A 25,497-nucleotide genomic window follows, 5' to 3' on the forward strand; every position below is an offset into this window, starting at 1 on the left:
AAATTCAACTGTTTGCTATTTTTAATATTTCTGTATCTTGATATATTTTTGTATTAATTATATTAACTTTATTTTACCAAAAAAATCAAAATCTTAAAGAAATAAGCACAGAAATAATCATGCTAATTTTACAGGCCAGGAAACCAGCTGAGTGATTTAAAACAGCAGGGACAGAATGAGTAGGTGCCAAGGAGGACTCAGGGCCAGGCTAGTTCTTCTGTCTCTACCACACATTCTAGGAAAAAAAAAAAACCTTTGATGACCAGTTAATGACACAGCAGATATATCTGGTAAATTTTAAAATGGTTTTTAAGCTCAGACTTATCTTTAATTTATCCGGCTGGCATTTTCTTCTTGTATTCCAGCCACACGATTCATGTGCTCAAAGCTGAAATAAGGAGTCGGCTCAGAGAAGCTTTTCAGGCCGACACTGTCCTCTAGTGGTGCATCTCCTGACCGGTACCCTTTCTAGGGTTTGTTGTTGGGGGACACAGCTCTCTCTCCTTCTGGTATAGACAGCAGTTCCTTTCTTATTTGGGACTTTATCAAGGAGAAACCAAATCATACATACAAGGCACAAAGGAAACAAATCAGCTAGCTGGTTTTTAATTGCTTTATTATTAACATTAACATTAACTAGTATCCTTAGTAGATGACTATAATTGAGCTAACAGTTTGTGCTTTGGTCCCTGAGCAAACGAGACATTTCTGAGATCTAACAAAAGAGTGCAGTGCAGAGACTAGAACTAGTTGTGTGCTCTCTCCACAGAATAGTCACCACAAGCAGCACAAGACATCCTAACAGCTGGCATTGCTGCTCCACAGCCTCTGCATTGTGGAGAGGAGATGAAGGCAAACACTGGAGGAGGTTCCTGGGCAACTGCAGTCACACAGTACCTGGGACGCTGCAGGTAGGAGGGCAGCGTAGGAACTCATGAGCTGGGACAGCAGTGTGCAGCATGGGGCTATGGCGCCGTAAACCCTGGGCAGCTGCAGTCTATGATTCAATTCACGGGTTCTTCTACTTTTGAGGAAAATACACATATTGAAGAAACTGCTACCTTATGTAGGTCCCTAGTCCAGTTATCTGTAGTTTCATCAGAAAACTTATTATTAGGTAGTTGTTTTGGTAGCTATTCTGTCACTTAAAACCTTACCTTATAAACCTACTTTAATGATTTACAGGTGAGAGTTACAGTTGTATAGGCAGTTATGGCTTAACAGGAAAATAGTTAACTTGCTTTGCTTTTAAAAAGAGTAAAGCACAACAGTATAGATTTAAGTAATGGTTTGGCAACAAGCATCAATGTAAGGTAAAGAGGCCAGTCTTTTAAGACCAAGGCCAACAGCTATTTTAATTCATTAACATACATTTCACAGCCACTATGATGTGTCTGGCACTGATTCCAAACATATCCAGCAGCTCACTTGGCTTCCCACTCTGAGGCACTCCTGGTACTGCCAACTGATGGACCAGGATGTCAGGCTCCATGGAGACAGCTGTAGAGACGGCCTCCCCGATGCCACCTGGAGAAGCAAGGGACATTAGCTCTGTTACCGAAGTGGCTGGTCAGCCTTCAAACCCCATCGTACAGAGGCCTTTGAATTTGTGGTTCTCAGGGAAATATATTTTTCACTAGCCACTGATTCATGTGAACAGTCATCCCCTGACTGGTCAGAAGAGTTCTCATTCGAAACTGCAGGTCTCCAAATTGTTCCCAGCCCTACCTACAACAGGGCTCTCTCATCTGGGGCTCCATGGATGCAGGAGTCTGTGGAGCTCAGATTCTCAAAGCTGTCAGGAACCAAAGAATTGTACAGAAGAGAGCTAGCGGCAGGCCCAAGGCTGGCAGTTTGGGAAGGGCTGGCTGGTCAAGTTGGCCTCATGGTGGTGCCCAGGCTGCAGGCTGGTGTGAGTCCCCTATGCTGACATGACATGTTCCCGACTGATCAGGATGGTCCCCGGGCCTGGACCAGTCACACAACAGAGCGCATGCCTGGTCGTGATTGGCCCTCAATGAAACCCGGGGCGCCCAGTCTCTGGGTTCCCTTGGAGGCCAAGGGATGCATCTGCCGCTGCTGGAGAAGGGAGAGTGCTCAGGGGGTCCCTCAACGGAGGGAGACAGGGAGCCAAGGCATGGGGCTCTCCACCCCAGACCCATGTCCTCTGTCCTTGGGCGTCCTGGTATGTGCTTTTCTGTGGATCATGGGTGTTCCGCTGGGGCCCCTAACATGCAAACACATGAAGCTCCCCATCCTCTCATCTGCCCCACCTGACCGTCCTTGGTCAAACACTGCCCAGCCCCCTCTCCCTGGCCACACATTTTCTGCATTTGCTGTGTTCTCTGCTTGCAAGGCACTATTCCCATCTTTTGGTGAGGGGCAAACTATTAATAATCATTGAAAACTCTAGAGCAACTGTGAAGCTTCTTACAACTCCTCCCCACACCATGCCAAATTAGACACTCCTCTGTGCTGCCGGAGCCACCCGGGGACCAGGCACTGCACACTATGCTGAGGACACACAAATGAGGATGGGCACAGCCCCAGGCTTGGAGAGCCAGCATAGGTGGGCAACAGACCATACACCCATACGCTTTCAAAGAGCAAGCAATACCGGTTGTTGGGTGACTGGTTGGCTGGAGGTGCTGCCCAGGAGTGTGGCACACCTCTAATGAGGGAAAACGAAAACACATCCCACCAAAGAGGACTTTCAAAATGATTCCCAAGGGCCACACACACCTTCAGGGTAGTGGTCCTCCACTGTGATAATCCGGCCGCCTGTGGCTTTTGCATTGGAGATGATGGTGGCAGCATCCAGGGGTTTAACAGTAAACAGGTCGATGACGCGGACAGAAATATCTGGAGAACAGCAATAACAGCATGCCGTATGAAGCAGACTTAGAATAAAAAAAACCAGATGGGGCACACAGGCAGCCCAAGCTACCTCTCCCCAGCTTGAACTTCAACATTCAGCAACAACCAACTGACCTTGCTCGGAAAGATCATCGGCGGCTGCTAGAGCTTCATGCAAAGTAACACCAGCTCCGATAACTGTGATCTTGTCGTTGGCACTGTGGCGAATGACCTGGTATTACACCCACAAGACAAAAATGCTGTGGTTACCACACACAGAGCATATCTCTTAAGTGGAGGACACTCTGCTACACTGCTCTTCCCCATCCCATTCATTTCACTCCTGAATAATTCACTATAAAAAAGGCTAAATCAGCACACTGACAAAAACATACTCTTTCTTTTAAAAAATTTTATCTATTATTTTGGAGGGGGAGGTCATTCGGATTATTTATTTATTTACTATTAGTTTTTTCTTAATGGAGGCAGTGGGGATTGAACCCAGGACCTCGTGCATGCTAAGTATGTGCTCTACCACTGAGCTATACCCTCTCCCCACCAGACATACTCATTTTAATAAGCCCACTTCATGTATGTTTAACAAATTCATCTACCTTTCCTTATGATACCAAATTACTAAGTTTTTTTACAATACATATGGCAAAATGACCCTTCAGCAAAGAAAGTGGATTTCCAATTGGGATGTGAAAGGCAGAGGACCAGAAGTAAGTCATACAGCCCACTGGCCCCAGAGCATGGACTCACAACCACCAAAGGGCCTGAAAAGGCACTATCTCTGGACTGCCTGGACATCTTCCTGGGGCACACATACAGATTGGACTCTGATGATGAACATGTTAATGGGGACCATTTGGGAGGTGCTCTGTGCCTAGCACCTTGAATGCCCAAGTGCCCTGTAAGGCCCGTGCATTAGTGGGCCCATTCTGCGGCTGAGGAAAGCAAACCTCAGAGCAGAAGGAACCTGCCCAGGGCAGGGCTGAGACCAGCAGCTGGGTCCATCTGATGTCAAAGCCCATGCTCCCAACCTCTTGCTATTCTATAAATAAACAGGGGTCTCTGGCCTTTTTTCTTAGTTTTGTTTCCTCCAAAGTCACCTAACCAAAGGCATCTGGAATTAGCCTGCATTCCATCCCTCTGTATAGGTTTCCCTGTAGCTTAAGAACCACTGCTGACTACAAATATTCAGAGCTTCTAAACCAAATCCCATTGTCTTGAGAATGCCCTAGCCTCTTCATACATCTATATACATACAGTCATATATGTATTCACATATGCACACATATACACATACTCACCCCCATGTCCCCCTTTGCAACCCCAGCCCTTAAATTATGCATGCCATGCATATTATCATGCACATTTTAACTCACATCACGAAATTTACTTCATTTTGTCAGGACAGGACAAATATCAGGGAGAAAAAAAAGATGAGAGATATGAGAAAGCTCTGCAAACCATTTGACTGTCACCACGACACCCTCCCTGCCGCCCCCAGAGGCAAACATATGTCCTTGAGTTTATATGTGGGAGTCCAGGGAACAACAGACCCTCTAGTTAATTAACACTGAAGCTGAACATCGCAGCATTCCCATTCAGCGGGAGGGACATACCTGCTCTACTGCAGCACTGAAGCCACCCCGCACTCATTCATTCATTCTGAGCACCAGCCACTGTGAATTCTGCAGCAGTCTAGCCCTTACCAATCAACTCGCAAGTCATCTGCTGCTCATTCAAGAGCGGCTATCAGTCTTTCACATATTTAAGGAGAGTATTAATGACATTCTAAAAGGCTTATAAGATAAAGGCAGGACATAAAACATTCCTATGTAGTATGACTGCAGTGATGTGAAACATACACATGTGCCTAGAAAAAGCCAGGGAGAAAAGGGGCCAAAACGTCTATAAGCCCTGCTTTCTAGGTGGGGGGCAGAGTCACTTATCTTCTCCACAGATGCTGCTAGTTTTCCACGCACACAGCTCCGATGGGCAGGCACACATGCACACAGAGGCCAGGTCGCTGCCTGGCCTTGACTCCTGGTCTTACTGCTCACTAACTGTGAACCCTGAGCAAGCTGCTCATCTTCTCTGATCCTCATCTACAAAACAGGGCTGCTAATAGTCTGTGCTTCTAGAGCTTTCTCAAGAACAAAGGAGACAAGCAGTGCCTCGCGATGCCAGCCTTCATCATGAGGTCTGTGGGCGAAGCCACATCCCATGTACAAAACCAACCTGAGGGTCACACAATGGCCAGAGGCAAGATGGTCATGTTATATTCCTGGCATTGGACCTGCAAAACCTGAACCCAACAGATCTACTATTCGTTTGAAGTGGGTTCTACTATTTTGTTTAACTTGAGGCGGTAATAAGGTACAGCCAAGCAACTCAAGTGCCTTCCAGTTTATTACTTTTCTTTACGAATTCAACAAAGAGAGACTCTTTTCAAAAGGAGAACAGTTCAGGCTGATACTAGCACAATGTTCTTGCTGAGGAAAAGCAGTCTAAGGTCATGATTAAAAAAAAAAAACTAGAGCAAAGAAAGAATGAAGCCTCAATTGTAGAGGTACCTAGTGCCAGCTTAAACCAATACTACATGAAACTGGAGAATTTAAGGCCTTACCTTGGCTTGTCCAATCGCAAAGCTTTCTTGTGGGGCGTAAATAACTGCAGTTTCTGGACGACTGGTCCGAATGTAGCACATCCCCTAGGGCATAAATGAACACCGGAGCCACAGTTTAGAAAATCAAACTAAATTTCCAAACTAATAAACCTTAAAAAAGAGGGGGGAGGAGGACTGAACAGTTCTTTTTACTCAAAACAAAACAGCACATTCTGGAGCGAGGGACAGCCTCTGAAACTACTGGCAAACAGGTCAGGTGTCACCTGATCAGGTTACTACTGAGCTCAGCAAAAGCCTACGAAGGATCCTGGTGGACGCCCTCAGTGATAAGCCTTCCATGCTGATGCTCACTGATTCAGAAACACTTTCTCAAATACACACTGGTCTGTTGTGTCTCCAAAGAACAAAAACTTGGGGAGGAGCACCGACTCAAGTTGAACAGAAAGCCCAAAACACAATGGTAAACAATTTTACCACTAGCTTATAATGCTTCATCCTTAGAAATAACCAGTAAACACTGGAATATAAAAATTACTATTTTCCCAATGAGAAGAGGTAATTACATTTTAAAATCGCCTTAAACACACAAACAGAAATATAAATGCATATTCAAGTGTCTAGAGTATTTATTAATTTGTATACATATTTAAAGCATAGATTAGAAACTAATACATTAATTTAGAAGCATTGCTTCCTTTCATTGGTTTACATGTAATGAACCACTTCTATTCAGTATGTTTTTATTGAGGTAAAATTTACCTAAGTGGAGTGTTCCCTGAATTCTGACAAGTTATACATCATGTAACCATCTTCTGAGTTCAGACAGCATTTGCACCCACCCAGAAAGTTCCCTCATGCCTCTCTCCAGTCACTCTCCCTACTGGAGAAGCAACCTCTATTCTGATTTCCATTGCTACAATTTTCTTCACCTCTTTTGAACTTTTTACAAATGAAATCCTGCAGCACACGAGACATCTCTGTATATGCACAGGCAGAAAACAATTTTTCTAGGATATACTAAGTTAACGAGCAAGTACAGGATAATGCATACAGTGTGCGCCCACTTAGGTTTAAAAAAAATCAAAGAAACTCATGTGTCTAACGTGTTGGAAATGCTTAGAGTGGAACTCACATGACCCATCCTAACTGTGCCCATGGTTGCCTATGCAGGGGCATGGGTGGGTGCAGGGCTGGGTGGTGAGTCCAGTGGCCGTTAGTTGGAGTGGTTGGAAAGGTAAAGATTCTGTCCCCTAGCCTCCCTGCAGCTGGGTCCTGGATAGGAATTAAGTTGTGTCCAGCGGATGCCCCTGTGTGAGACTTCAGGAGGGGCAAGTAGGGCAGAAGCCATACTCTTGTCCTTCTAAGCTGTTTCTGAGGGTGGGCCAGGGCTGGAGACCCCATGGTTTGTCTGCAGTGGAGTCCCACTGGCAACTCTCCAGCTTTCTGGGTATCATGAGGTGGCAGCTGCACTGGGTAAGTCGAAGGCCAGCACCTGACAGCCCACTGCTGGAGCCCACTCCCACGGCTCTGCCGAGGGCTCCCAGTCTCAAAGGCCACAGCACTTCCTCTCATCTTGAACCGAGCCCCGCCTAACATGGGTTAGTCAGGGGTTCAGGGTCCTTCTGCACTGTTGTGTTTTTTTTCACAATGTGAACGTGTTCATGTTCTATGTGCTTCATCACCTTTTTGGGGGTAATTTTTTTTAAAGGGAGCATTAAGCCTTTATTTCTTTGTTTTACAAATAAAGCTGGCTGTGTTGGAGGGGGTAATGGTTTTATTTTTAAAAGGAATCGTACAACCAAATTTCCAATAACAAATAACTATTACCTTTTTGTGGAGAAGAAATGGGAAAAATCAAACCATCCGTACAGCAAACTTGTGCCAGAGCCCAGAAACATTTTCCATCTGAACCAGTGCCCCCTTACAAATACCTTGGCTTTGGCCGCCAGGAAAACAGCATGCTCCGTTGAGATGGCGTCACTTGGATAGAAAACGGTGCAGTTTGGAATGGCTCGGAACATGGCCAGATCCTCCAGGGCCATCTGAGAGGGGCCATCTTCACCTGGGAGAGCAAAGCCATCGTCCAACAAAAACATGAGCAAGACCCAACTAGAAGCCTGCAGTCTGCGGGATAAGCAGGAGCGCTTATCGCCACGGGGGCCCCATGACCACTGCACAGCCCCACAGAACTGCCTCCATCTCCCTCGAGACATCATCACAACCTTCAGGGTTAGGCTGTCAATTGACATTTGAGGTCCACACACCAGAGGTCGCTTCTTGGCCCTGACCCTTGTCACTGGTGCTGCTGTCCAAGGTGACTCGATGCTCCTCTCCCTGAGCACTGGTGGCTGAGTCAGCCTCAGCAGGCCTCTCTGCCCCTGTCCTCTTCCCTTGGGAGGGTAGCCTCAGACTCTGTCTTCCCTTCTCTGCTCTTCTACCTTCTCCATGCAAAGACGGAGGTTTTCAGACTGAAGTGGTCTTACTCATTCCTCATGGCTATCACAGTAGCTGCACGTTATAGAACATAGCTTTGGGGCACCCTTAGGTGCTATTATACCAAAGAGAGCTCTAGTGTGTGTGTGGGAAACAAACTGCGGGACAAGAAAGCCCCATGTACACCAGGGTGTCCCAGCTCTTCCAGCTAGGAAGGGGACCTAGAGCCACTCCTCCATTTAGCTGACTTTAAAACTTACTCTGCACAAAGGCAAAGACTCCAGACACCTGTCTAGGCCCTCTGCCCAGCCCAGCCCTGAAATGCTGTTGGCTCTTCTCTCTCCTCACTTGCTTCCCCCACACCTGGCCCAGCCAGAGACTCCTTAGCCAGTCTAGTTCTCCCAGGAAGTCCCTGAGATGATTCTGGAATGGGCACTTCCAGCCCTCCCCTCCCCTCTAGCATCCGAGCAGTGAATGTGAGCTGTCACCTCTACCTTGATGACCTGCCCCACCACAGGGTCCTCATTTTTATCATTCGTGAACACGACTCCCTGATGTGTCCCAGGCCAGAAACCATTGGGGCCTGGCATTTTGCTTTTCATGCAATTTTGGACTCCTCCATCTCTCAGCAACGTTGACTTCTTTTTTCAGGCTCTCTCAGATTCACCCAACTTTCTACCCACTGCCAGCACACACCTCCTCCTCCTTCTGGCTTCCCATTCCCCATCATTTCCATTGGGCCCATCCTGTGGTTATGACCCAAGAGCAGCATCTGCCTCAGCCTCACTCCCATGTGCTGGGCTCCTCAAGGTTTCCCACTCCCTTGGGCCGGGCCACTCCACCCAGGCACGGCTCCGCAGGCCGCACTCGTCACTTTGCTGTGCCCGTGCTGCTTGTCCCCATTTAGACTAAGGTGACTACACCAAGAGGAGAAAAGAGTTCTGTGACGCTGGGGTGGCCCAAGTCATACCTAGTCTGTGGCTCGACACATTAGAGACACTTGGGACAGATAATTCTCTCTCAATGACTGAAGAATGGGCACTTTACAGTAATACCAACAGATCAGTTCAAATATGAAAAAGAATGTGTATATATAATGTGTGTGTGTATATATATATATAACTGAATCACTTTGCTGTACACCAGGAACTAACACAACATTCTAAATCAACTCTACTTCAATAATAAAAAAAAAAAGATCAGCTCAGAAGTTACCCACAGTGTCTGGAACTTCTAAAACAATACAGCTTTTGTTTGTTTGTTTGTTTGTTTGTTTGTTTTGGTGGGTGGAGGTAATTCAACTTATTTATTTACCTATTTTTTGATGGAGGTACTGGGGATTGAACCCAGGACCTCATGTGTGCTAAGCACGTGTTCTACCACTGAGCTATACCCACCCCCTCAACACAATACAGCAAAAAGGATGTTACAATCAAACACTGTGGAATCCTAAGTACGTTGGTGATTCAACTACTCACATGCTAATCTTTTTCTGTAAAGCAGAAAAGCGATCAAGATGATGGCATTGAGAACTCATACCTACAGATACCCCACAGTGGGACCCAATGAGGTTGATGTTGCTTTGAGTGATGGCTCCTATCCGGATCTGGTGAAATGCTCGGGTCAGAAAGGCAGCAAAGGTGCTCACAAAAGCAATGGTCCGACCACGAGTGGCGCATCCCAGCGCCACGCTCACCTGCACCAGAAAGAAGGTGAATCAGAACACTCCTGGACTCTGTGCCGCTTCCCCTCCCCCAGTGCAGAATATGTGGTTCCCAGGATAACATCTGCATGACCTGGAAAAACCCAAAGTCTCCCATGAACACTGCCAGAAAACAGAGGAAGAGGAACCGCAGTGCTGACCCTGCTCCTTCAAATCCAAGATGGGGAAGCTTGGGACACTCCAAGCCACCCGCAGGCCTCATGTTAGGCCTCCTTCCCATTCTTCTCTCCCCCAACCTTCTGTACCCCTTCTCTCCCTGCCCCTTCACATGCTTCCCCTTGGCACCTCCTGGGGAACAAGAACGTAATGGAACTGTTGACTCTTTACAAATAATTTCCCACAAACAACTTTAAATGAAAGACCACTGTGTGATTTTTGGCCTTTGGAAGGAATTCAAAGAATCAAACGATCATGCCACAACAAAACCCCTTCCGTTCCCATCACCTTACTTATGTGAATAAGGGCTCCTAACAGTCACAGCATTAAAACAGGAATAAATTTTGTTCCGAATATTGTCTCATTTGAGCTGTAAGTATATTTAACCATTGTTACACAAGCTAATAATTATAACCATAGCTCAATCCAGAAGAAAAAAACATAATGCTCCAAGGCCTGTGGATATAGGAAAAATTTTTTTAAAAGTCAACATATGTATATATTTTTGTTGCAGAAAACAATAGAATTATCAACGAAAGGCTTTCATGCAAAAATATACATCGGGAAAATAGAATGGAAGTAAGAATTCAAGTAGAAAAAGATTTAATTTCTGACAAAGAGAGCCTTCAAGTACTTGGATGATCTGAGCACTAACGTGTCACAAATTTCAATATATGGGAAGTTATATCCTTTGCATCTACTTAAATCTGTGATGAATGATTTAGATGTTAACTTAAAACCAGGCAGAAGGGTATCTAATTGAGAAAAACACACAGAGCAGTTTGGAGAGCAAACACGTTTGAAGACAACTGATCTGTCCTCTGACCTACCTGGCACCCCCACACCCAGTCTAACAGGTACCCTGACCTTCCAGGGCCCAGACAGCACTCCTGTGTCCCCAAAGTCCATTCCTCCCCATCTTGTCCTTCTCAGAAAGCAACACCACTCCACACCCAGATGCTTTGACCTGCACCCAGTGCCAGCCTTGGTTCCTGCCCTGACACCTACCCCATGGCATCCTGCTGGCTCTCCTGCCAAGAAAGATTCTGGATGAATCCACTTCTCTTCAATCTCACAGCTACTGTCCTGGCCCAAGTCACCATCTCCTGTCACTCCCCTTCTTCCCCCAACAAGCTCTTCTCCACACTGGGGAGTCTTGTGCCTTTCCTGCTGCTCCCTAAGCACCTCACACTTGGGCATACCACAGAGCCAGCAGGGCCCCTGCTGGGGATGCCGTTCCCCCAGATCTACACGACTGACCCCTTGTCATTTAAGTCTCAGCTTATATGTCACCTCTTCTGAGAGCTCATCCCTGATCGGCTCTAGTCATGCTCATACCGTACCACCAGACTGACCACAGCACTGGACACTCCCTGCTTGCTGGCTGCTTCTTCACTAGTTTTCTTCCAGCTTCCAACACTCACAGGGCCAGGGATGCACTCTGAACACGAGTGGCTGGCAGGGGGCAGAGATGCGGCGAGCTGGCTGTGGACGTCCACATAAACGGGGCCCCCTGCTTGGCTCCAGTCAACTATTGGCAAGGGAATGCCATCCCACTGTTTCCAGATCTTCCCAGTCTTCAAGAGAATCCAGAAATTTGGATTCCATATAAAATCTCCTGACTTTTGAAAGGTGACAACTAATTTAAAAAACTAAATACTACTTGTTCCAAATAAAGTATCTTTGGTAGTCACATGAGATCTGCTGGCCCACAGGTTTCTGGCTGGTGCTGCTTCTGGCCTCTACTATGTGAAGACAGATGTGCACTGTCCCCTGCACTGGCCCAGAGCTTTAGAAGTCAGGGTGTTTACTTGCATGAACTCCTTTCTCTCTTGAGACAGGGGATGAGTGGGGATGTGTGCATGCATAACAGACTCCCTGCATTAATATCAATCTAGGAAGAGACAGAAGTACAGATAAGCAGAACAGCTTTACCTAAGGCTACAGCTCTACTGGAATTCTTGAGGCTGCAATTAGGGCAACATTTGACTATCTTGGCTATCTCAGGCCCCATGCTACAAGGGGGAGAGAGAAACCACAGTCCCTTGTAGCTCTCAACCTACTAGCCTCTGGGATGTTATAGGATTATCTGGTTGTGGACTGGGCAGGGCAGGAGGAGTGGGGCTACCCAGAGCTACTAGGGAGCTTGGGATGCTTCAGGCCTGGAGCCCTGAGGTCAGATGGCTGCAGCCCTCAGCCTGCTGCCCTCAGCCTATCTGGAGAGAGTGCCAGGCAGTCTACCATGCCCTTCCCAGCAGTCCTGGTAGCCACCCCTCAGACTCTGCCTGGCTACTACTTTCTACTTGTTTCCCAAGACTTTTTTCTCCAGTTCCTTTGCTTTTATAAATGGAAAGAAAAAATGTAACATGGGGCAGACCTTCTGTGTCTGGTGGGCCACCATTAGTCAGTGAGAAGACTCAAGAGGGATGCCCCCAGTACACGTACCATGTTTTGCTCAGCAATAAAACACTCGATGAAACGCTCAGGATGTTCCTTCCTGAATATCTCAGAGAAAGTGGAATTCCTGGTGTCACCATCCAGCACAATGACTCTATCATTTGCATGGCCCAGCTTAGCCAAAGCCAAACCACATGCTTTCCGAGTAGCCATCTGGAAATCAAACAGTAGAGTTTCTGAGAATGGATTTAGAGGGAAGATGAAATTTTGGAGAATTATAAATTGTCATCTATTTGAGTGAAGAAAGCAAATTTGTGATTCACCAATAATCTCCTTTAGGTTCATAAAAAAAGATTGCTAGTCAATCTTAAACACATACTTGGCTTACTGGGGTATCAATTTCCCCAAAATAAACTTATTCCTCTGTCTCATTCCTGTGGTGGATTAAAAATTTAAATTTCCCCAAATGCAAATGCCTCTGTGACTTTTTAATTATAAAACTGATCATACGCACTGCAAATATTAAAATGTAGAACTTTAGAATCATGATACAAATAATAAAACAAGATTTGGCATTTACTCAAAATGTTAAACAGAATTACCATATGACCCAGCAATTCTACTCCTAGGTATATACTCAAGAGAAAAATACATCTATAAAAAAGTTATATATAAATGTTCACTGCATTGACAACAGCCAAAAAGTAGAAACAACCCAAATGCTCCTCAACAGATGAATGGATAAATAAAATGTGGTATTATCCATAAACAACATGGATGAACCTCGAGAACATCAAGCTAAGTGAAATAAGCCATACACAAAAGTTTGCATATTATATGATCCCATTTATATGAAATGTCCCAATGGGCAAATCCAGAGACAGAAAGTAGACCAGCAGTTACTAGGGGCTGGCTGGGGATGTAGCATAACTGCTAATGGGCAGACGGTTTCTCTTTGGGGTGATGGAAATGTTACAAGATTGAGTGTGGTGACGGTTGTGCAATTCTGTGAATATGCTCAAAACCATTGAACTGTATACTTCAAATGATAGATTATATAGGGATTATATCTCATTAAAGCTGTTGTGAAAAAAACAAGGTTTACCTTTTCATTTATTTGTTTTAATTCATCTAAACACTCTTAAATATATTTTTTAAAACAGGCAATTCATGTAGACAAATACGAAAGTCAAGTTATGAAAGGCTATCGAGTGAAGAGGCCATCTTCCTCCTGCTCTCCTGCCTCCCAGCTGCCCAGTTCCTCTCCCCAGAGGTGAGTCAACAGCAGGTTTGTGTAGCAACCTTTCAGGAATGCCCTGCTCACAAACACCTGGCGAACACCTCATAGGTATGACGCAGGTAGGCTTCTTTTAGGGCTAGAGTTTCAGAAGCATCTTAATACAATCTTATATATTTATGTTTATTTTTAGTTATTTTAGTTTTAAGTGCCATTATAAAAGGGACAATCTCTCCATCTTATTAATATTAGAAAAGAATTAACCCTTATATATTAGCTTTGCTACAAGCTCTCTGGACTCTCTTTCTGACCATTTTCAGTTGATTCTCTCGGGTTTTCCAGACATACAACTCTATCACCTGCAGATGACAACAGGCCTACCCTTGCCTTGGCAGGACTGAGACTTTTGTTGTTAATGACCATAATTTTCCCCCCTCCTAATATTGATGAATGATCTGCATTACAAATTTGTATTTCACTGATTCATATACTGCTTTTAATGTACTAATGGAGTTAAGACTGGTGAATGTTTCATTTACAATTCTACATTAATATTCATAGCTGAGGCTGGTCTCTAGTTTTTTCCTTTGAGCTAGCTTGATAACATTTTGGCTTCATAAATGGCTTTCTCCATATTCAGGAAGGTTTGAAACAGCCTAGGAGTTACCTATTGCCAAAAATAAGTCACTCTTGTAACTTGGTGAGTCTGGCACTTTGGAGGTATAACTCTTGGAGTTTTCTCAAATTTTTCTATGGCTGTTGATCTACTTAAGTGTTTTGTGTCTTTTTCAGTCAATTTTGGTATTTTATGTATTCCTTAAAAAAGTCCTTTTTTTAAACAAATTTTCATACCAATTAGCATAGTTTTCTCATCCCAGAACCTCGTGCATGCTAGGCACACACTCTACCACTGAGCTATACCCTCTCCTCAGATTTGTGTACTAATGTGACTTCATGTTAATTCATTAACTTTTTATGAACTAGCATGTTTCCTTAATTAATTTTTCCTAATCATAAAACATACACTTACTTGCACAGGTATTTCTGTGGGATAAATTCTTGTGAGTGCACTGCTAGCTTGAAGGGTGTGAACAGTTAAAAATGTTAACACATATTGCCCAAGAACTCTTAGTTAATATGTGCATTTTCCTTATTAATACCTTTCTTCTGCTTTTTAGCTTATCTTTTAGGCTCTCGAGTAGTCAATTAACTTTTTAACCCATATTATCAGGCTAAGAAAACATAAACATAAGCAACACTCAAAATGTCCCCAAATAAACAAGGAAAACAAAGAAGGGTCAGAAAAATATTTCCTTCTTCCCAGGCTTGCCACCTTGTTTCCTTATGTTGTGAAGACCCCGCCTATTTTGGCTCTGTTGTAACATACCAGAAGGCAGGGTACAAAAATGATTGACAAAAAACAAAAAGGCTTTATGTTCAGGGTTTTGTGCCTGATTTGTTTCCTTTTTGAAGAATTGGTCTTTGATGAATTGGTGTGCTTCCTTGTGTAATCCAAGGAGTAAGTACAAAAGATTAGTCCAGCCACGCCCCCATCCTTAGAATAGGCACAGAATCATGGCAGTTTCATGAACAGTGGACTGTCAGACCACAAATCGAATTGAGGAAGCAAGCAAAAGCTACACAGCACTGGATGCTAATAAGTAGTGACTGATAAGAAAATTCAGACCTGAGTCAAGTTTGAAATCAAAGAATATCAGAAATAGCAAAAGAGAAAGCAAATCCATCTTTATCGCTTATAACCTTAAATGTCACACCATCCAGTAATTGGTTCATTTGTGGAGATTGGAGTAAACAGAGTCCTCTGTATTCAGAAAAAGCAGAGAAAATAGCAGTTTGCCTACCTTGTCACCAATGTTGTAAGCAGGTGGAGAGGTCATTTCTATATCTGTGATGTTGATTTGAGGCGAGTCTTCAATCGGGGGCTTTGGTTCAAGATTCCTGTTGGTCTGTATCTGGCTCTCAATTAGTTTGATAATTGCATCTGCTCTTTCTTTTGGCATTGGCTTTCCATGCCAATTTTCTGCATCCTCAACGCCTGTAACCAAATGAGTAAGACACTCATTCCATGAGTATTTAATGAGCACCTGTTAGGTCATCTGAAAGACATCCTGATGGAAAAGATGCCAGTCAAGGAGTCAAAACCTAGCACAGGGAGGCTGAGATAGCACTGCAGGCCCAGGAGACAGCCTGGACAAAGGCTAGAGGCCCTTGAGGGGGGCCACTGGCCCATATGCTGGTTAATGGAGGGGAAAGGGAGGGAGATGAGGCTAGAGAGACAGGCAGAGCAGACCATGGAGGATCCTGCGGGTATAATGAGTTTGAGTTTTGTCCAAAACAAGATGGGAAACCACAGAAGGGTTTAGTAGTTGGGGAGGTGACTGATGAGATCCAGGCTGTAGAAAGATCAACATGGCAGTCATGTGGAGGCTGGTTTGGGGAGACTGCAGTTAGGGAGGGAGAGATGACAGGGCTTGGGCAAGAGATGGAGAGGAGTGAACAGACCTGAGCTATACTTTAGGAGGCAGAATCAAGTAGAATTGATGGCTCACTGGGTATATGTGTAGGGGGCATATAAGGGAGAGATGGGGTCAAGGACATTACCCAGGTTTCTGCCAGGAGCAAATTGGTCAAGATGCCATTTACTGAACTGGGGGTACCAGAGTAAGACCATATCCTGGGGAGGATCATAGAATAGTTTTATTCTAAAATGTCAACATTAAAACACACCAGGAATCACACCCATTCCAACTATTTATACTTGAAATGAAGACTTCAGGTGTCAGCTTTGAAATCTGCAAGAAGTTAACACTTTCAAAACCCCTCCTTCCCCAACCCTCAGTTCCACAGCTACCTTTCCCAGAGGCACCACCTAACTAGTTGCCTGTGTGTTCTCCCAGATAGTGTGGGCACAAGCAAGCGTGTGCATGCGCATACACTTATTTACACATCTGCTTGTGCATACAGCGGCACCCTTTCTCACTCTGCATTCCTGTGGAGATTGCTCCCTGCCAGTCCTCTAACTGAGGGGCTATCCTCCTAGCCACTCCCTCATGCTCACCTGCTGGGGGTCTGGGCTTCCCCTCTGACCCTAACCAGACCTGCTAACTTCAAGTATCAAGGAGAGCAAGAGCGTCCAGCACATAATACAGGCGTAATCATCATGCACTAAGTCAGGTGTCTACCCACCTAGCCTAAGTCTCCTTCCACCTCATCTGCTGTGCACAGATGTTTTTGACACCCCCAAGCAGAAAAGAAACACTTGCTCACTTGGAATGCCCCGGCCCTTGAAGGTCTTGGCAACTACAGCAGTGGGCTTGTTCTTCATTTGAGTTGCCTGCCAGAACACCTGACACAGTGCCTCCACATCACGGCCATCCACCACGAAAGTATTCCACCTGTCAACCGAGGAGCAGGCCAGGTTACAAGATGAAGGGGCAATGGGGCAGAAAGAAGGCGACACAAAACAGGAGTTACCCAAAGGCTTCGCAGCGATTCTGATAGACGTCTATGCAGTGCTCAAGGGGCAAGCCGCCACTGTGGCCCAGGCGATTCACGTCGAAGATGGCGACGAGGTTGTCCAGACTGTAGTGGGAAGCAAAGGCCAAGGCCTCCCAGACGGAACCTTCTGAGGACTCGCCATCTCTCATGAGGCAGAACACGCGGTAGCTGGGTCAAGCAAAGAGAGGTTATGACCCTGCTTGGGGCTCCTCTGGGCCACTTGAGCAAATATATTTCGTGGAGAGAAACAAAGAAAGAAACCGAAGCAGGCACTGCAGATCATCAGCGGGTGATCCTAAGACTATTTTCCCTGTCCACGCTATACAAACTCAACAGCAGAGGAAATGCAGCTTTAAAACCGTTGGCCTCATGAGATGGGCTGCACCTTGGCTAGTTTTCTCATTCCAGCTGTAAAAGCTATTTCTAGGTTCTTCTGCCACTTCTCTGGGCTCAAAAACAGGGGATGGGGAGAAAGCAGCTCTCTTAAACACCCAAACGTTAACATTCTTGGTTAAGCTCCATTTTAAAGCACTGCTCACTTCTATTTCTGATCTTACAAATTTATTTACAATAATCATAACAATCAAAACATTCTACCTCAGGAGCATATGTTCTGTTGTAAATATTAAACTCCTCCGCAGCAGAAATGTGAAACTTTTATACCAATAAAACACAACCCAGACCCCACAAAAATGCTATAGATGAAGTTTAAAAAAAGGTGATTAACCACAGGATAGGTACTAACAGAAGCAATAATGAGAGATGGAAAATGGGAAATGGAGCAGGGCAGCTGCCCAAGCAGTGGAGGAAGAACAACGAAGTGCCTCCATAGGGGCCACCTGGGCTGGAACCTGGGACTGAGGGGCTCCAGACTCAGGCACACTGGGGGAATCGTGGGAGTAGAACGTGCATCCCATCGTGGCCAACCCCGAGTCCCCCGAGGAGCCCCCGACCTTACTCCTACATCAGCAGCACCTGGGCACATGACCCTGTAAGAAAGGTACTGATCTGTCTTCAAAAAGATTGAAACCACTCTAAAAAAGAGAACTTTGATTATTAATATGTAAGGTCCCCAATGGAAAGGCAAACACACCATCTGTTCACTCTATAGTGAAGCTCACTGAGAGACAGGAAACAGGAAAATGTCTCTCCTAGAAAAGACCAGAGTCCTAATAAACCAGCTTCTATACTGCAGGCAGCACTTAGAACCCAACCAGAGATGCTAGCTCAGTTTCCAGAAACATGCTTTACTGCTTGAACATTGGGTAACCTGAACTCTTAAAAAAAAATCACTGTCTTCCCAAACTAATAAGCAATAAATAAAGCCAAAATGCCTGGGTGGTGGGATGGGGATAGTTAAGTGGTTTTTGGGTAAGTGCCTTACCTCGCCTTGTCAAAGTACTTGCCAGTATATGCCATTCCACATGCGGCTCCCAGTCCTTGCCCAAGCCATCCGGTTGCCACATCAACAAATGACAGTCTCTGTAGGAGAAGGGACCAAATGAACCTAGGTGCACCTGCAGGACACGAGTTACAGGCCGACTCCCTAGTATCAGGCACCAAGCACAGGTTGCTCTTCAGAGCTGCCCCTCCCACACTGCAGGGTGAATTCCTCTTCACCACACCCACATGTGCCCCAAGTCTGAGATCATCATCACAAAGACAGGGGAGCCATAGGTAATCAATGCAGTTGGTGAGGGCAGCTGGAGCTTTGAGAACACATAGATGAGGGAAGCTCTCCTAAACAGAGCCCAAAAGCAAAGCGGAAAAAAACATTAAGTATGAGCCTTGCCATCTTCACAAGGCCTTTTATCCAGCTACATACAAACCAGATGTTCAATGTTTTTGGAGAATATGGGCTCTTAAACAGAAACTAGAAACACTAAAGAAGATTTCAATTTCCCTGGTTTATAAAACTCAAGTCAACTGAGATTTTAGAAGTAGTTACCTAGAAGTGACAATGCTAGAAATGACTCTCTTTCCATTACCACTCCACTTCTCCCCTGTAACCTGTTTGTATGCACAAGCTATCACTGTCCCATGGAGAGAGTGTGGCCTTCTGAAGGCCACAAGGAGATGCCAAAGGTCTGCTGCAATAAGGCTCCATTCCCAAGCTTCCAAAAACATCTCAAACTTGATCAATGCTTCTGCTGCCACTGTCTCGGCCTGGCTGCAAACATCTCTCGCCTCTGTCATTGCACTGCCCTTCCTGCTTCCCTCCATAGTCATTCTCAACACAGCCAGCAGGTGGAGCATGTTAAAACCTAAGCCCGCTCCTCAATCACTGCGGAGAACTGTCCAAGGTCTTGCATCTAATGCCAAGTAGAGCTCAAGTTCTTGCAGTGACCTGCCCATTCCGGGCCCCCATCACCTCTTACTCGCTCCTCCACTGCGCTGGGTGCCCTGGCCTCCTTGTTGCCCTTTGAATGCACTGGGCCTGCCTCAGGACTTTAAATTAACACATGCAGCTTCCTCTCCCCCGAGTGCTCAGTGCTTGTGCCTAAATAGGGGCACAGCTCATCCCCTCCCTTACTCCTTCCAAGTCTCTGCTGAAACATCAACATCAAGGCTTTCCTGGACCATATCTTTCAACTAGTACCCCTACCCTTCCACTTCCCTTGGATCTAAGATGCTCAGCCCCATCTGACACACTAGCTATTTCTGAGTTTGTTTCTTAGCCCCTTTCTCCATTCAAGCAGAGATCAATGTGCTGTCACTACCACGGATGGGTGAACGGTACTTGTTGGCTTCAGATCCCTCTCCTGCTTGCTCCAACCTACTGCTCTGCTCCTCCTGGGGCTCCTGATCTTCCAGAACTTTCTCCACCTGCTCTGTGCCCTCACAGACTCCTTCTCTGTTTTGCATCTCTAGCCCCACAGAGCTTTCCCACTGAAGTCTCTCCTGACAACAGCTCTAGCTTGGTCTTCCTCCCTGCAGCTCCTACTTTACTCCCTGTAACAAGCTCTGGTTCCCAGTTGCCTTGTGTGGTCTTGGACTGGGCCTGGGCTCTACAATCAGACAAATTCCACGTCCCCTCAGCTTTAAAGCAGGGGACGGATGAGTAATCCTACCTCCTCAAGGCTTCACTTTATGGGTATGATGATGATGAAATCTCCCCTCAGGCAGCAAGAGGCTGCAGGATTGACTGAGAAGATTGGTGGGGTGTCAGCAGTGTCTGACACGGTGGAAGCACCCCACATGGGTTCTCTTCTCTTCCCCAAGAACCCTTATGCTGTGGGGGAGACACTCACAACTGAGAGGGCGTGAGGCCAAGAATAAAGATGCATACAGGATGCCAAAAGCACCCAGAAAAGAAAGACATCTCTTCCAGATGGTATTTCTCATCTTTGTTCTGACACAAAGTGCTCTTAAAGAACAAGTGTACAGAAAGGCTTTTTGGTTACTTCCCAGGCCTGCTTGGTGAGAGAAAACAAAAGAGCTAATAAAACAAAAATAAAGGCCTGGGTGGTGGTTGGAGGGGCCAAATGCACCATGACGGCTCTAAGAAAACCCAAGCATCTCAGTCAGCAACACCACTAGGCCTCAGCAGTCGGTCTCCTAATGTAGTTGTCTGCACTAGACACTTACGCCCAGGGGCACGGGAGCGCCGATTAGGAAGACCCTGGCTCCTCTGCCTCTAGTGAGTCCATTTACTCCATCCCCAACCAGAGCAAAGACAGACTGTGCTCCTGTGTGTTTTCTCTTTCCTTTCAATTTTATCTGCTGCTTAAATCTGATGAACACACAAATTGTAGCAGCCCAATAGTGCCCAGCCTGCTACTGTAGGCCAGAAAGTGTCTTTAACCCTCTAAGGCCGATGATTCCAATTCTATGATAGGCATCTTCCCTTTTTTAAACTAGAGATCTAAACACTCATACTGTGTTTGTACACCCACACTTACTCTGTTTTCACTACAAAGGAAATTCAAGTTTACAGAAAAGCTATAAAAGTGGTACAATGAAGGTCCATATACTCTTTACCTAGATTCATCAACTATTACTAACGTTTCATCTCTCTTCCCCCTGCACACGTGTTTTATTTATCCTTTGCCAAACCTCATCTGATATTATGCTTTAGACACCAAGACAAGGGTCAGAGCTATGGCTCCAGGTATTTCAGCCATCCCCATACTCTGATTTTGACTTTAAACTACTTCCTGCTGCCCGGATCTGGGGTTTCTATTTGTACATGGTGTTCTACCAGTAGAGTTTTAAATGTTTTGCTCAAAACACAGTGAATTTTCAGATAGCATCAAAAAAGCTACATGTTCTTCTAGATCGACCTTACTTTCAACATTCCTTCTCTTTCCTGTCCCCCAATGTCATGAGATACCCCGGTACTATACCTAATCTAACGAGAAAGTCCGTACTGGTGTCAGGTTAGATCTGCTGAGAAACGGAAGAGAAAGCTGACATGGGTAGGATGTCCCTCTAAAGCAAGCTCAATGTTCCTCGAGCTCGGCCAGTTGGATTCGCTAATGTTGTCCTCCTCTACCCAGGTGGCTGAGGGTGGGGCAGCATGGCCCTGCCAAGGGGGGCTTTAGTGCTAGGTGGGGTAAGGTGGGGCAGCACCAAAGGAAAAGAAGGGCTGCCAGTAGCCACAAGTCACCCTTCCCACCACTCGATCCTCACCTTTTAGATCTTTAGGAGGTGCCAAAGTCTGAATGTTTGTGTCCCCCAAAAATCCATTATGTTGAAAACCTAACGCCTAAGGTGATGATACTAGGGAGTGAGATCTCTGGGTGGTGATTAGGTCACTAGAGTGGAACCCTCAAGAGTGAGGTTAGTGCCTTTATAAAAGAGAGACCATTTCTCCTTCTGCCACATGAGAATACAGTGAGAAGTGTGCAAGCAGAAAGAGGACTCTCACCAGAACACGAACATACTGGTGCTTTGATCTTAAGACTTCTAGCCTCCAGAACTGTGAGAAATAAATTTCTCTTATTTATAAGCCACCTAGTGTGTGGTATTTTATTCTATCCTATCAGTCTTAACAGATAAAGACATGAGACAAAGAAGGAACAACCAAAAGGATAAACAGACTCCTTTTCAGGCCCTGTTGCGCCACATGTTGACTTTTAAAATGAGTTAAAGGAGCGAGTGCCTGAGCAGGGCATGGGCTCCCATGCCAGCCTACCTTGGAGAGAATCAATCTGTCATTGTCTGGGTTCTCCGGATCCATCTGTTTATATCTCATGATGTGGAAGAACAGCACAGACATGATCTCAGCAGCACTGCTGCACGATGTGGGGTGGCTGAAAGACAGACACAGCACAGGTCATTTCTCACAGGCAAATGACTCACTAGGAACACAGCACATGGGAAGGCCTTTCAGCATATGGTCTCCTCAAACTGGAAGCAGCAATTATTCTCCCAGCCCTGGAAGAATCCAGCCAAGGGAAAGGGGTACTGGGCCACTGCTCCCCAAGCTCACAGCCTTTAAGAATGCTTTAACTCAGTACACTCACAACTTCTCTTCCTGCAGAGAGCAAGACCTCATAGATTAGCCCTTTTCTATCAACGGAGCACTAGGGTACTTGGGGAAGTTCACCTGGTGACTCTGTAAGCATTTCGGTGTTCTTCCACTTGTCTGAATTCATCTGTGATATCATTAATCAGAAAATCCACGAAGCAGAAATAAACCCACGTACGTATAGTAAACTAGTATTTGATGAGGGAGCCGAGAATCCTCAATGCAGAAAAAAGTCTCTTCAACAAATGGTACAGGAAAAACTGGATAGTCACATGTTTAAAAATGACACTGGACCCCTATCTTACACCACTCACAGAAATTAACTTGAAATGGACTCAGACTCAAATGTAAGAGCAGAAACCATAAAATCCCTAGAAGAAAAACACAGGCACTAAAAGCTTCTCAATACAGGTCTTAGCAATGATTTTTTGAATTTCACACTAAAAACAAAAGCAAAAAAAGCAACAAAAAAACCCCCAAACAAACAATAAACAAGAGGGACTGCATCAAACTCTTTATGGCAAAGGAAACCATCAACAAAATGAAAAGGCAACCTACTGAATGGCAGAAAGTATTTGCAAATCACACATCTGATAAGATGTTAATATCCAAAATATATGACAACTCAGCCATAAAAAAGAATGAAATAATGCCATTTGCAGCAATAAAGATGGACCTAAAGATTATCATATTAAGTGAAGTAAGTCAGACAGAGAAAGAAAAATACCATATATCACTCATATGTGGAATCTTAAAAAAAAAAAAAAGGCAAACGAACTTATTTACAAAACAGAAACAGACTCACAAAGAAAACAAACTTATGGTTACCAGAGGGGAAAGAGGGTAGAAGGGATAAATTGGGAGTTTGAGATTTGCAGATACTATTATACATAAAATAGACAAACAAGTTTATACTGTATAGTGTGGGAACTAAATTCAGTATCTTAAATCTATAATGAAAAATATGAAAATGAATTATATGTATGTACATGTTATGAGTGAACTATTATGCTGTACCCAAAAATTAACATTGTAAATTGACTATAATTCAATTAAAAAAAGAGTACAAACAAAAAAGCCCAAAAAAACCCCCAAAACCTCGTCTTTGCAAGTATCCCGTAAGTTGACGATTTGTTTAAAAGCTGTTAGCGATCCCTTAAGAAAATGCAAACCATTATTAATTTTGAAGGTGGAGGGAGCAAAATGAAAGTGTGAAAAAAAAAAAGTCCAAAAACATGCAGGTCTTAATTGACGTTGCCTTTTCAATGTTACAGCCCAAACTGGATAATGAAATTTAAAAAGATAGATATCATGCAAAGTGTTTCATCTGATCAGGGTGAAAGTAGAAGTCCATAATAGAAGGAAAATGGTAAAATTCACACATTTGTGGGAATTAAATAACACACTCTTACAATACCTTTAATGAGGTGTAATCTGTAAAAATATTGAATCACTACGTTGTACACCTGAAACTAGTGTAATTCAACTATACTTCAATTCAAAAGCAAAAGAAAAAAGACCCACAACACACATAAATGAACAATGGATCAAAGAAGAAATTGCAAGAGAAATTGGAAAATATTTATGCAACAGAAATTGGAAAACATTTAGGGAGAAATGGAAACGAAAACACAAAATACCAAAATTTATAGGCTGCAGCAAAAGCAGTACCAAGAGGGAAATTTATAGCTGCAAGTGCTTGCAGTTGAAAGGAAAGATCTCAAATTTAAAAACTTAATTCCACAACTACGTTACTAGAAAAAGAACAACTAAACCCAAAGCTACAAGAATGCAAAAAAATAATAAATATTAGAGCGGAATTAAATAGAGACTAGGAAAACAATGGAGAAAATAAACCAAAACAAAAGTTGGTTTTTGGAAAGATTTAACAAAATTAACAAACCTTTAGCTAGACTAGTTGAAAAAGTAAAGAAATTACTCAATTTACTAAATCAGATTTGAAATTACCAACTTCATTTCAGAAATGAAACTAAAGATATTACTATAAAAAGGACTATACTGTGAACAACTGTCTGCCAATAAATTAAGCATAGAAGTTTCTAGAAACAGAAAATCCACTAAGACTGAATCACGAAAAAACTAAAACTCTGAATAACTACAACTAAGGAGACTGAATCAGTGGTCGAAAATCTCCGTAACAGAGAAAAACTCCAGCCCTGGTGAGCTCACTGGCGAATCATATCCACCATTTAAAGAAAATCAATCCTCCTCAAACTCTTCCAAAAACCTGACAGGAACACTTTGAAACTCACTCTGAGGCTAGAACTGCCCTCATACTCAAAGCGGACAGATACCTTCCAAGAAAAGTAACGGCTAATACTTCTGAATATTGGCGCAAAAATCCTCAATAAAATACTAATAGAACCAACAGTCCCCTTCTGCCTTGATTCTTCCTCGCAGATCACTTTCTTTTAGGCTTTATTTTTTCAAATTCCTCGTCCTAACTGCTTACACAGAAAGCCAGAGGCCGCTCGCCGCTCCCACGCTAGCCGCTAGCCGGTTGGATCCACGCGCTCCGCCCGCCCGCGTCTGGGGTCCTCTCCGCTAACGGGGGAGGCCCGGAGGCTCTGAGCAGCCTCCTCAGCCTGCCGCGGGCAGTGATGGGTGGGGGCCCGAGCACGCCTAGCTATGGGGGAAGGGGCAGCGGCGGCCACGCCTGGCGGGCGTCTGAAGGTGACTAAAATGGGGCCTCTACACCGAGCCCACCCGGCCTCCGACGGCTCCCTTCAACTCACTCCCCGGTCGTCGCCGCAGAGCGGGCCGCTCAACGATTTGAGCTTCGACTGGAGCGCCTTACCCAGAGCTCGAGGCGCAGGTGGCCCTGATGGAACGGATGCGCAGACGATTAGCCAGGTCGCGCAGCACCTGCAGAGTTTTCGCGTCAGGCTTGGCTTCGACCGCCATCGGAGCGCTCGGCTCAGCGTCGGCCATTGCTGAGATTCCGTTGGCGTCCGAGGAGCAAATGGCGCGGTGTGTGCTCAGCGGCGCACTAAGTGCGGCTGCTTAAGTCCGGCTTCCTCCGCGCGCGACTCCCTCCGCGCGCG

At 45.0% G+C, this 25,497-nt stretch overlaps 1 protein-coding gene across 1 annotated transcript; it reads right to left on the bottom strand.

Moving 5' to 3' along the window:
- Positions 1 to 599: 599 nt before the first annotated feature.
- On the bottom strand, positions 600 to 25,423 carry TKTL1 (transketolase like 1). The gene is made up of 13 exons (XM_010991461.3): positions 25,251 to 25,423; positions 22,097 to 22,214; positions 18,344 to 18,441; positions 16,936 to 17,127; positions 16,729 to 16,856; positions 15,303 to 15,496; positions 12,252 to 12,416; positions 9,467 to 9,623; positions 7,426 to 7,556; positions 5,495 to 5,578; positions 2,992 to 3,088; positions 2,743 to 2,862; positions 600 to 1,527 (listed from the first exon to the last, which is right to left on the bottom strand). Exons 1-13 carry the CDS (start codon positions 25,382 to 25,384, stop codon positions 1,355 to 1,357), a joined length of 1,791 nt encoding a protein of 596 aa, XP_010989763.1. The 5' UTR covers positions 25,385 to 25,423; the 3' UTR covers positions 600 to 1,354.
- Between the last annotated feature and the right edge of the window lie 74 nt (positions 25,424 to 25,497).

Source organism: Camelus dromedarius, chromosome X (assembly GCF_036321535.1).
Source record: "Camelus dromedarius isolate mCamDro1 chromosome X, mCamDro1.pat, whole genome shotgun sequence".
Classification (NCBI taxonomy): Eukaryota; Metazoa; Chordata; class Mammalia; order Artiodactyla; family Camelidae; genus Camelus; species Camelus dromedarius.